Here is a 13,234-nt window from a genome sequence, read left to right on the forward strand (position 1 = left end):
AAAAGGGATTATACATTTAAACACTTTCACTGCTCTCTTGAAAGATGATAGTATCCTGTAACGTCTATTTAAAGCTTAAAAAAAAAAAAAAAAACCAACCAACCCAAGGACCTAACTTCTGCTAGGTCACCTAAAATGCAGTCGTGGCAAGTGATGCCACCAGGCAGTTGTGAGACAATTATAGACAAGAATGGAAAGTGCCTATCACAGTTCTAAGTACACAGTAGGACATCTGCGTAGTAATTTTCAATGTCAGTATCCTTTAATAAAATGCATTTCTTAAAAATATCACCCCACAGACTTATTTTCTGAAAAACTAGGATGCAAATATATTTGCGTTATTACGCTCAGATTTACCAAAGAAGTATTCAAGAGAAAAATGTTGGGAGAAAAGATGACCCTACATCCAAAACCAGCAAAAGGAACTAAAGCTTCTACCTGGACCAGAAGTACCTCCACCCCCCTTTTCCTGGAAGGCACTGACCTGTTTATTTTTAGTATAAACCTCTAAGGAATGCTCTTCTTCCCTCATAAAATGTGGTATTTTTTTTTTCCCCATAAAATGTGGTATTAATTCATGAGAACTTTACTTCCAGTTTTGATTCTTATCTCCAGGAACCTTTCATCTCCTTTTCTTTCTGCAAGTCTCCATAATCTTCCTATGATTTGCAAATCAACTGGACTTCAGCCCCCGGTCTCTCTAAATCCCAGGGCTTTCTTCTCTCCTCCCCTAATTAGCCAGAAGGGTCACAGATAATAACAGAGTCTGCCAGAGCACAATTTTTGCTGCAAATTGAGAAATTATCTAAACACCATTTTAAGTTATTCATCTTGCACAGAACACATTAACCACACTGATGCAGAGCATATAAGATATAATTTATGTTCCATTTGCTATTTCATTCACGTGTCAAACATGGGCCAGGAGTAGGTATATCAGGTGCTAATCATTAATGTGAGGAATGAGGAAGAAGAAGGAGCCAGAAAGGGAATGTTTTATGGTAAGAAAAAACTACTAACAAATCACTGATGGCCTAAGCCCAACATTATAACTCTACCACTAACTAATTACGTGATCCTGGACAAATCACTTAACCTCTCTAGATGTGTTTCCTCTTAAAAGTCAATTCCGGCTCTAAAATCCATTGTTACATAATGAAAAAGCAGAATCCAAAAGAATACAAGGAAAATCATCCCAACACTTTTATACCTCTTTCCTTTATCAGCTAAGACTATTGCTCTTAGCCAGACACATAAGGTCTAGCTCTCGCCTTTCAGGGCCCAAAGTTTATAGACTATGGAGAATCAGACTGGATGAAATGTAAGGTTTCTTTCTCCTCAGATATAAACATCAATAAATTATTCAGGTTCTAAGCAATTTCTTACTCTTTGTGTCTTTCGTGCGTTTTTTTTTTTTTAAAGATTTTATTTATTTATTTGAGAGAGAGAGAATGAGAGAGAGCGAGTACATGAGAGGGGGGAGGGTCAGGGGGAGAAGCAGACTCCCCGCTGAGCAGGGAGCCCAATGCGGGACTCGATCCAGGGACTCCAGGATCATGACCTGAGCTGAAGGCAGTCGCCCAACCAACTGAGCCACCCAGGCGCCCCTTTCGTGCGTTTTAATACTCAGAAGTCTTTCCTTGGAGAACACGTGGGGAAAGAGAAAAAAATTTGAAAAACAAGTGTCCTCAGGTCATCAATAGAATTCTGCTTTTTCTTCAACACACCAAGCCACTTCAGAGAAGGTTTTGGTTTTGCTTTGCTGGGAAAGCAGTGACTTCTCTTCTACAAGGGGTTCTTCTTCTCCTTCTCAGCTGCAGATACAGTTCTTTGGCAGTTTTGATTGCTAAGTGTGTCTAACTAGATTCAGATAAAAACAAACTGAGGCATATTTTACATATAACGCATGTATAACCTATGGGCCCAACCCATCTTCAACTACTCTAAATAATTGAAAGGTAGGTGATAGCTGCTTGAAGGCAAGCCTTCATGTCATAATTTCTTTTTGTAACTTGCAAGACCAGCAAAGAGCTTTGCCCTTGGTTGATGTGCCGTAACATGAGTTAAATCTTAACTGACTTACCAAACATAAAACCTCATTCAATAACCAATTGGCACAATGACAAAATCAAATCAAACCTAATGCAGTTCCCCCCCGCTATCTGAAAGTAGAGGGTTCCCATGAAACCTTTCGTTAACCAAAATGGCAGAAAGCAAAGAAGCCATTATAAGTAATTTACATAGAAAAACTTTTGGGCCTTCTCAGACACAAAAAAATAACCTCTCTCAGGTTTTTCTGATACCTTAGGACACATTTTGCTAATGGATGCACAAAATAAATCAAGATAAAGCACAGATATTCACACAGTTCAAAGCTATGGCGGCTTGACGCTGGGATGCTGAGTGCAGTTCTCTGGGAAGGAGCTTGGTGGGGCCGCTCTTGATGCTTAGGGTGCATGCTGCCTCCGTAACAGCTCACTGCAAAACCAACACTGAGCACTATTTTCACTTCTTGCCTTTCTTTTTCATAAAAGCAAAAATTTTCTTTAGATATCTTCCGGTTAGTGAAAACAGGTACTAATGTACATCTTTCATAAAAGTGCACTGGCCTGGGGCGCCTGGGTGGCTCAGTCATTGGGTGTCTGCCTGTGGCTCGGGTCATGATCCCGGGGTCCTGGGATCCGGCCCCGCGTCAGGCTCCCTGCTCCGCGGGAAGCCTGCTTCTCCCTCTCCCACTCCCCCCACTTGTGTTCCCTCTCTCACTGTGTCTCTCTCTGTCAAAAAAATAAATAAAATCTTTATTAAAAAAAAAAAAGTACACTGGCCTAATGTGAACTTTAAAAAAAAGCAGGAGGATACGTGAATAATAAAATAAAAATACTCACCACTTTTATCTAAATGAGTTCAGAGGTGGGACAGAAATAAGGTTAAGATTTTAATTCATCAGCAAACCTAACAGAGAAATCAGTGTTTACGACATAAGATTGCAATGTTGACCTTCTTTAAGCATTTTACAATTATATTCCCAAGTCCTATGTTAGATTTTCAAGCCTTAACTGAATTTCCAACTTGTGTACAAATCTATTTTGAGTTTTAGCTGAATGTAATTCAGGGAACAGATGATGGCAGAAAGAAAAAGTATAATTCAGCATCACACCCTGCCTGGTAAAAAATAAACTGGTCATAAAATTGTGAAAATATATGTCCCTTGGTGTCAAGGGTGAGAATGCAAATGAGAAACAAAAAACATATGCACACATATTTATGCACATATAATATGTTCCAGAATCACAAAATTGAAAGCTAAAAAGAAAGAGAATCAAATGTGCTTAAAACACCTACTACGGGTCAGGTTTTTGTGTTAGAAGTTTTCATTCATTATTGAAGCTAATTTTCAAAATAACCAAAAAGGGAAAATATTATAATCCCCAGTGTTACACTGAAAAAAACAAGCTCAGAAATGATAAGAAACTTCCCCAAGGTCATGTGGATTTCAGGTGGTTAATACCGAAAACCAAGCCCTAATACACCTGATTCCAAGACCCTCAAGATCATCTCCTGTGTCATCTTAATTTGGGAGAGCACAACACTGAATCTTGGCAATGCTAGAACGACACGTTCATATGGAGTAGAATCTATGTATGTTATGACCCATACTTTACTGCACTGTGTCACACCTGTCACCCAGGCAACTAGAGACTGTTGCCTAACAACTCAGTAAACAGTGATCTTTTGGTTCCTAAACATGGCAAGTGAATTGAGCCATCAGCACAGATGTACTAACCCTAATATAGTAAACCTCTGAGTTAACCAGAAATTAGAGACCCTTGTATTAACATTTTTATAGTCTTTTATTATGTATTTTCTGCATCTATTGAGAAGATCATATTATCTCCCTTAAACTGTTAACTGCATTGCTTTTCTGATGTTGAAGCATGCCTTGGATAAACTCTACCGGAATTCATCATGATTCTTTTAATAAGCTGCTGTTTTCAGTTTGAGAATATTAAATTTAATGAGAATATTAAATTTAAAATTTTGGCATCATAAGTGAAGCTGGCCTATGGTTTGTTTCCTACACCCTCCTTGTCTGACTTTCACATAGAGTAATGTTAACCTCATAAAATGAAAAAGAACAGATTCTATCATTCTCTAAGCTCTGTAACAACAATTGTTCCTTCAAGGATCAGCAGAAGGTACTTGTAAACCCCCCTAGGTCCGGTGCCATTTTTTTAATTGAATTTTTTGTTGACATAATTGTAGATTCACATGCAGTTGTAGGAAGTAATACAAAGAGATCTCTTCTACCCTTTATCCAGTTTCTCCCAATGGCTAACATTTTATAAAACGATAGTAAATATCTCAACAAGGATATTGACACTGATGCCATCCACCAATCTTATTCAGTTACGCAGTTTTACTTGTACTCCTTTGTGTCTGTGTGTATGTGTGTATATATAGTTCTATGCAGTTTTATCACACGTATAGGTCTATGTATACATATATAAAAGTTTATTTAATATAACCTTAGTTTCACTATATAGTTTTATATCAGACTTTCTATTATAAAGTTTCCCAGTTATAAACATTCTTTGAATACATTTTTAATGGCTATATGGTGTTTAATGTATAATTTAGAATCTTTAACCAATCTTCTCTTATTGTACACACAGGTTGTTTCCATTTTTTTTAACTATTATAAGTAAATATTCAATAAACACATTTACCCAGCTATGGTTATTTCCTTTGGATAGATTTGAAGAGGTAAAATTACTGGGAAAAATGGGCTTTTCATATCTTAACACTCATAGATTCATCTGGTCCCAGTAAGGAACCTTTCAGCAACAACCAATGACATATCCTCTCACATCACCCACATTTAGAGAAAAGCTGAATACAAACATATCCCCAATATCTGAACACAGAGCTAGGCCTCCCCAAATCAGGAAAGAGAACCAGCTGTAAAAGAGCAGGCTCAATCCTGCAGATCCTGGGCCACTCTCTGAGTTGGAGCTAACTAAGCCCTGTAGCGTACAGAGCCCCCACTCTTTAAGGAAACAGAAAACCACGCATCAGGATAACAGTACCTGACACAGGACATAAAGCATGGATACGCCACTGTGTGAAAAGCTTCTACCTATTCTGTCTCACATAATCCTGAAAACCTTGTTTAGAATATTCCATTTTACAGAGGAAAAAACGGAGCACAGAGTGATTAAGAAATCTGCCCAAGGTGACACGGTAAAGGGGATTCAAACCCACCTCCAATGACCAGACTCTGAGCCAGTCTACCATACTGCCTACTCTCAGATTCTTGCTTGTGGTGTCCACAGCACTTACACCAGCTCCAGTGCTAACAGAGATGAGCCAAAGGGAAGGCACCAGCTAAAGGCCCCTCTCTGCAAATGGCACGCCTAGGCCAGAAACCAGATGAGGAGCCTGAGGCCCCTCGGTGACTTAGGCCTTAAAAAGCCCTTCAAATTACATCAACAAGTCATGTTGTCTTCCGTCTAGAAAGAAAGTGAATTCCATCACATCCACTGGTCTTCATGCTACACCGGCTGATATCAGAAAATATATGAGAAAACACTAGACATTAGATCATGAACATTCTGAGCAATGTATGTAATCTCAGTACATGATGAATACTCAGTTCAAGTTAACAGATTACCATCAGCTATTGGAAGTGACTTACCTTTCAGTAATGTGAATGAATTCCCTGCTTCAATAAATAAAATAGTATTTGGCAGGAGCTTAATAATTACTTATTGATTAGGTTAATCTTAACATTTCTCCATTCTTACCCTGAAGCATATAGAAAAACTAAATATTAAAGACAGAAAATTCTTCTAGTTCACTCCATCATTTTATAAATGGGGAACCTGACATCCCACAGAGATTAAGATATGTAAAACCTCACTTTTACCCTAAAAATTGTACATTTATTTTTACTGCCTTTATATTTAATAATATATCACATGAAGCTACATATTGAACTTTTACTCTTTCTTGGTAAGAACTTGAAATAAATTATTTTCCCTTATTAACTGGATATCTCATTCCACATGTCGTTCTTATCATGAGACCAAACTCTATTAATTGCACATACTCCTTAAATATCAGTACTATTGGCATTTAATATATCTGTATAATCATAAAAGAAAAAAAAAACATCCAAATGCTTTGTAAAGGATGCATTTAACTGCATCTCTGTGACATTTTTGACAAAACAGATTCAACAGTAGAGGAAAAAAATGTGAAAACCTATCTTGTCTTTAACAACATCTTCCATAGCTTGGCGTCCAAGACCATAAGCTGGCTCTCACATCATTGACTACATACCAGTTGGCCTCTCTCTGCTAATACGAAATTCAAATGGGAAATCTCCAAAGACTTCACAGTTTCTCCCCTTCTTCCAGTCCTACCAATTCTTTGAGATACCCAAGAAACACAGACATTCACAATTCTATTTCCACAGTGTTCTTTCCTATTCAGAGGCAGTCACCCCTCTAGCCTTGTTGCTAAAACTAACGCAGCCCCAGAAACAGACTTGTCAAAACGCACCGAGATTTTTAATAGTAAGAGCCGAAGCTCAAATTGCTAAAAGGAGAAATTTCACACATTTCTACCCTTAAAAAAAAAGAAGACTCTCTCTCTGCCCCCCACTCCCCAACATTCCCTCACCACCCCTGCCACCTCCTTCTAGGTGACCCCTGCCACCTCCTTCCAGCATCCGATACAGACAATATTCTCTCCTTCCGGTGTGCTGGAACCTCAATGGAAGCACACGGGAGGAAGCATGGAGGTAACCAATGATGGCAGGACTTGACTTCAATGTCCTGTTTATTCTTCCCACCAACACTGCAATGTTGATGAAACTGAGGTCTATCGAGTCAAAACTGGCAAACTAGCCCAGGTACACCCCCGGGTTGGTGGATTCAGTGGATCCCAGACCACACTGCTTGCAGTGGTCAGAGCAAAGCTGAGCTTCAGCAGAACCGGCCGATCCAGACTGCCCTAGCCACTGGCCCCAGCACTTAAACACGGATCATCAACAGGTGTTTACCAAGCTCGGCACTGCACAGGCGTCAAAGGTGTAGAAATAAGGGCCCTCCCCTCACATGGCACCAATCTCAATGGAAGAGAAAATTGCCCTCTTAGAATGTCAGAGGGCTTAAGAACATTTTATACAGTTCCCTCATTTTCATTGGCAAGAAAAGAGAGGCCAAGAAAGGAGGAAGAAAACCACTTAGTACCTTCTGTGCCTCAAGCACCATTCCTATGCTCCCTTATTATATGCTCACAGTAATCATGTTATAAAAGGCATTCAGGTCCAACTTATACACATGTACATATGTATTTTTTCAAGTGACTTGGAGTTTTAGTGTCTTGTCCAAGTGCTACCATATTAAGTGGCAAAGTACCAGCATCTGAACCCGGCTTATCCACTTCCCATGCCAAAGCCCTCTGCACTCTACTGTGGCCCCCAAGGTCACACAGCTACCTACTGCCCACCAGCTAACACAAAATGGCATATAAAGAAGGGGTAAAGTATGTGATCCAGACCAATGGTTCCCAAATGTGGCTGATTCATTAGAATTATCTGAGTTGCTTCATAAAAATATAGATCACCCCACCCCCTTCCAGGCCACTGATTATGTTGGTCTGAGATGAAGCCCTGAGATTTGTATTTTCACACACTTCTCATGATTCTCATCATTTGTCTGCTGTACCATTTACAGAAAGCTAAAAAACAAGGGCTCAAACATGAAAGACCATCTGGAGCTTGGGTCTGCATCCACAGAATGTTAAAGGAGAAACACTAAAGAGGTGGCTATGTCCCAGGAGTGTTCACGACAGTGAGACCAGCGGGTCAGCACCAGAAGACATGATGGGGAGTGATCAAAGGGGGGATAAGTAGGAAGGAGCAATATGATGAGCATCTTACAAATCTGGCAGAGATATTTAGACTCCATGCCATGTAACAAGAAACACGGAGGTCTGCGGACCATGGGAACACCATCAGAATGGTACAGGATAAATCAAACAGCAGGTGAGCATCTGGGCCAGGAAGAGCAACTACAAAGCACAGGTCTCAAGAAAGGGCACAGGCCCCAAGAAAGACAAAACTGACAGGGAAATCTACCTAGATCACTAAAATGTGAGCTGCAAGAACACAGAAGAGTTAAGCCCAAGAACACAGAGCAGTTAAGCCCGGTTTGCTCAATGCTTTATCCCAGGCACGTAGTAGGTGCCGAAGTGTATTTGTGGAATGAACCACACGTAGGTGGAGTTTGCAGTCCACTGAACGTGGAAGTCAACAAAGTGGAATGAGTCAAGGATGTCATCAAGATTCAACTCCAAAAGACCAGAATTAAGATGATGGTACTGGCCCAACTGACTAAAAAAGGTAAATAAGAGTAGCTTATTTTCAGCAAAGACTCTTCTTCATTACTTCTTGCTTTTTTTCTCTCTCTAAAACTTTATTTTGACTTCTGCTCCATGAAAGAATCGGGTGATTTTGAGATACCGGAATGTACCGTTGATGGTGGTAGAAATGGCAGGTCTTCTTCCATGGTGAGAAGAAAATGATGGGTGAAATGATTTAGTTTTGATTTTTGGCAATGGAAAAGGGACAGTGCTGTGAGAATCTAAACTCAGATGACATTCCTCACACCGTCTATTGGATCACTGCCAGCTGACATGCCAGGAACATAGTGGCTTGACCAGACTCCTTATAAACCTTAATGACAGAGCTGTCTGTGTTCTGTGCAGCTGGCTCAGCCTCAGGGCTTTGCCAACCTGGGAAGACTCCGGGCCACCTGCGGCTGACCGGTCAGGTCTCTGGGAACTTCTGGAGAGCTGAGAATTAGTCCTGCCCAGGAAAAAACTTGGTGATTTTTTGAAATCCTTTCCAAACTCATGATTATTCAAGGCGCCATGTGAGTAAGCATGTTACACAGTCCTTCAAAACTGGATGTACCAGGTCCCAGAAGTAGGAATCGGAGGGCATACTCTAATTCCTTTTAGGACATCCGTCTTTTGCAAGCCTGATCTTACAATATCTTTCTTTCCTAAATGATGTCTACCTACTGCTAATATCCAACTAAGAGAGAAACAACCGAGGTTTTAATAAAATTCCCTAGCAAAAGTAATTTGTTTCATTACCAGCACAGCCAAAATATATTTTTTTACGGAACTGAAAAACGTTATATGGTCCCAATTTTATTTTTCTTTCTTCTTTTAAAAAAGATTTTATTTATTTGAGAGAGAGAATGAGAGAGAGAGAGAAGGAGCAGGGGGAGGGGCAGAGGGAGAGGGAGAAGTAGACTCCCCGCTAAGCAGGGAGCCTGACATGGGGCTGGATCCTGGGACTCCAGGATCATGACCTGGGCTGAAGGCAGATGCTTAACTGACTAAGCCCCCTAGGCGCCCCTTATTTTTCTTTCTAATGCAAACTTTCCAAAGCCTGCCTTTCATAATGCACTGAGAGGTAACCCATGAGTCCAAATGACTTGACAGTTTCTTTTAATGTACACACATTGAAACGTGTGTATAAAATTCCCTTAGTTCAAAACACTCCCTTTTCTTAAACATATTTCCAGTTCAAATGATGTTTAGAGCCATGTGTAATATATTATTCCTAAAGGTAAACAGTCACGTTTAAAAAAAATGGATAGAAAAACAGCATATCACTACCTCCACACTCAGTCAGTCCTTCCTCTCACATGGTGTTCCCGCAGTGAAAGCCTTAACCTGCCGGTGGAAAGTATGAATGCATGACCACGAACAGTCCCTGCTCTCTCCAGCATCCAGAAAGGAAGGGCCACCAGTTTCTTTTCACAGTCAGCTTGGAGCCTTCGTTCCCAAGAACCTCTGTGCCACGCACCACCCCCCCACACACACACACACCTTCCCTTGTGCTTAGTAAAACACTCAAGAATTCACTAACTGCAGACATTTTTCCTTTCCTCCTTTTAAACACAGATTTTGAGCTCGGACAACCACCACTTCTCCCAGGAAACAGCTGTCGTTTTCACATTAAAATAAGAGGTCCTGGAAATAACGTGCTCTAACAGCTAATTGTTGAAAAATGAAGTCTTTCAACTTCATATACATTGAGGCTGCTAGGCATCAAACGGAGACAAAAAGTAATTTAAATGGACTAGTGGCCATCCTGGGCTTTGAAATAGCCTAACAAAGACTCTCCGCTAGAGTGTCTAAACTGACATTTTAAAAATATCTAATCACCCTTTTGGATGATATTCCAATTACTGAAGAGAGTATCTACCACAGTGAAAGAGCTCGCCGTGAAAGCATCTAAACCTGGTCAGAAATGAGAAATATTAGAACCGCAAAAACAGAGTTCAGGGGAAAGGTGTCACCAGAGAGGAGAACAGTTCAGGCAAAAAGCTTCCTTAAAGAGCACCGTCAGATTTATGCAAAACTCCGGAGAGCCAGAAGATAGAGACATTCTGGAGAAACCCCAAACAGTAACACTTCCTAGCAAATCCTGAACAGGACTCAGCGATAAAAGGACTTCCCTAACCCTGTACAGCCTTTCAGGCAGGCTTCTTCTGAAAACCCTTAGAGGGAGTTCTCCCTTTGCCCTGTTTTGCAACAAGATGAGCAATCATGTTTTTTCTGAAATAAACAGAATCTCTCCCTTTCTGTGGACAATGAGCCAAAGTTCATAACTGGCTGGGAGATTACCAGTCCTAACGGATGAACCAATCCTTTGCCAAAGAGAACTACTGATAAGGCTCGGAGTTCTATTTTACAGCCCAAGCACCCAAATACTCATCTATGCTGTACAGTGTACAATTCTACCCGCTCTTCAATCTCAAGGAACGTTGGGGGACCTGCTAGCACACACAGAGGCTCCCACACCGATGAAAAATGCCCATCTGCTGTTCAGTGCCTAAGAGGTTTCCCACTCCTAACTGCCTCAACTCCAAAAAAAGGGGGTGTGGGGAGAGAAGGGGAAGGGAAACAATATTCCAAAGGCGAGGGGGAAAAACTCACAAAACCACCCGTGGGCAAGTCAGGAGGTGGCAAAGGGAGGAGATATGGCAACCAGAAGGGCCAGAAACGGCTGCGCTTCCTAACCGAAGCTCCAGAAGGCGCCGAGGCTGCAGACAGAACCGGGGGTGCTGGGCTTCCACCTAGCCGGGCAAAGCTCGGGGCGCCCAGGTAGGGACCGCCACCGACAAGAAGCCCAGGAGGCAGTTCCCTTCAGAGGGCGCTCATTGGGCGACGCAGGGAAACCAGCTCCGGCCCCAGAAAGGCAACCCAAAGAAGGAGAACCCAAGCTCCCGCAGCCGCGGCCGGGAAGGGAGGCTGGGTGCCCGCAACCCGCCCTAACGGGCGAAGGGACTCCTCCGGGCCTCGGAAGCACCCCTGCCAGGGCCCGCGAGGGCAAGCGTGGCAAGCTAGAAGCCTCGGTACCCGAAGGGCCCGGCGACCCGAGGCCGAGCTTGGCGTCACCCGCACCCCGCCTCGCCCTGCACGCTCCACTCCACTGCAACCCGTATTAACATGTCCTCCTGCCCCTGAGGGCCTGCGGGGCCGCCCTGCGCCCCTCAGGGAGGAGAGGGGCGCCGCAGGACTGGGATTCCAGGGGCCCGGGCCCCAGCATTTTCCGGCGCGTTCCGTGCACACCCCCCGCCCCCGCGGGACCCGCGACTGGGCCTCAGGGGGTAGTCAGCCTTTCCACGAAGTGTCTGCTACCTCGCCCCAGCCGCCGAGAACATCAAACAAAAGAACTTTTGCAAACTTTCCTCTCCGGACACTCTCAGGTTTCTGAAATCGGGACCCCATCTCCTCACTACCAGCATTCAACCGACTAAGAGAGCTAGCTAGCGTGGGGGATGGTGTGTGGAGAAGGGGACCCCAAAGTTTCCAGGTTGTCCCTGGGTCTCGCCGAGCGCGCGGAGGGGGCGGGTTCCCTCGCTGGCCCTCCTCCGGCCGCTCAGGCCACCCTTTTCCCTAGGTCCTTCTCGGGCCACGCCGCAAGACCCCTGCGACGGCGAAGAAGTTGGGAGTGACTTCAGGGGCCTCTGCGGTTAGACAAAACTGCGATTCTCGCGCCCTCATCCCCGGGGACCTCGCGGCAACTTCGGCGAGCCGCACTTTTCTGCGGGAAGAGAGGGCAAGGGGGAAAGGGGTGGGGGAGCGAGCGCATTTGTCCCAGTAGATTCTCGGGGGCCGAGCGCCAAGTCCGGGGGGGAAGGGATCCCCCAGGCGGCGCTCCCCGATTCCCCGCGGGTGCTGCGGACTCCCCATGGCTGCGAGCACCCGAAACGGCTCGCGCTCCCCGCTCCGAGTCCACTCACCGACTCCGCCGACACGCAGGCGACCAAGCCCAAGGTGAGCAGGATCCAAGCGCGCCGCATATTCCCCGGGGACCGGCTGCTCCCAGCCGCCGCTTGCAACGAGGGCGAAACGAAGCCTACTGCCTAGCGCCCGGCGCAGCCGGTGCAAAGAGATCCGGGCCAGAGCAGCCGCAACGACCGCGGCTGGGGCTCCGGCACTGGGGCTCCCGGCTCGGGGGCGCTCGCTGGCTCCTCCTGCGCCTGCTCCCGCCGCCCGCGGCTGCGCCCCGGGAATGCGGCGCCTTCTCACTTGTTGGTGGCTGCACTCCCGAAACCGAGTTGTTGCTCTGGGGAGGCTGCTCTCTCGAGCTCTTCTTGCTCTGCGGCTGTTTTACTCCTCCGCGGACTCCTTCCCAGTGCCGCGGTTCAGTTGCTGGTTTGAGGAATAAATTAGATGGCTTGGAATGTAGCTGCGGCTGAAGTTTGGGGGCAGAGCGCTGAGAGCGCGCGATCCGCGCGGCTGGAGCTCCCGGAGTATCTGGAGAGAAGCGCGTCCGAGCCGGGCTAGTGGCTCAGCGGCTGTGCCCCTCCTCCTCTCCCGCCACCGCCTCCCGCCCCCGGTCCTCCTCCTCCTCCTCCTCCTCTTCTTCTCTTCCCGCTCCCTCCCTCCCTCCCTCGCCTGCTTCTCCCCAGCTCCTCCGGGCGTCTAGGGGAGAGGAGGCGGCAGTGTGACTCCCAGCTAAACCCGGGAGAAATTCCTACAGGATTACGCCCCGATTGGCAGCTTCGGGGACCAGTGGGCGCCGGTGGCTCCGCTCTGTGGCCGCTCTGGATCTGCTCGTCCGCAATCAGAGCTCCAGCGCTCCAAAGCTCCTTCGTTTTCTCCCTCCTTCTCTCCTCTTCCTCTCTCCTTCACGCTC

At 44.9% G+C, this 13,234-nt stretch overlaps 1 protein-coding gene across 1 annotated transcript in view; it reads right to left on the reverse strand.

Annotated features, from left to right (window-relative positions):
* The window catches only part of SDC2 (syndecan 2), a 96,931-nt gene extending 84,035 nt beyond the window's left edge, over positions 1-12,896 (reverse strand). The window contains exon 1 of the mRNA XM_036066902.2: positions 12,336-12,896. Coding sequence (XP_035922795.1) covers positions 12,336-12,395 — 60 coding nt within the window. The 5' untranslated portion in view covers positions 12,396-12,896. The remainder of the gene's footprint in view (positions 1-12,335) is intronic.
* Positions 12,897-13,234: the final 338 nt, after the last annotated feature.

The sequence above is a fragment of the Halichoerus grypus genome, chromosome 5 (assembly GCF_964656455.1).
Source record: "Halichoerus grypus chromosome 5, mHalGry1.hap1.1, whole genome shotgun sequence".
NCBI lineage: Eukaryota > Metazoa > Chordata > Mammalia > Carnivora > Phocidae > Halichoerus > Halichoerus grypus.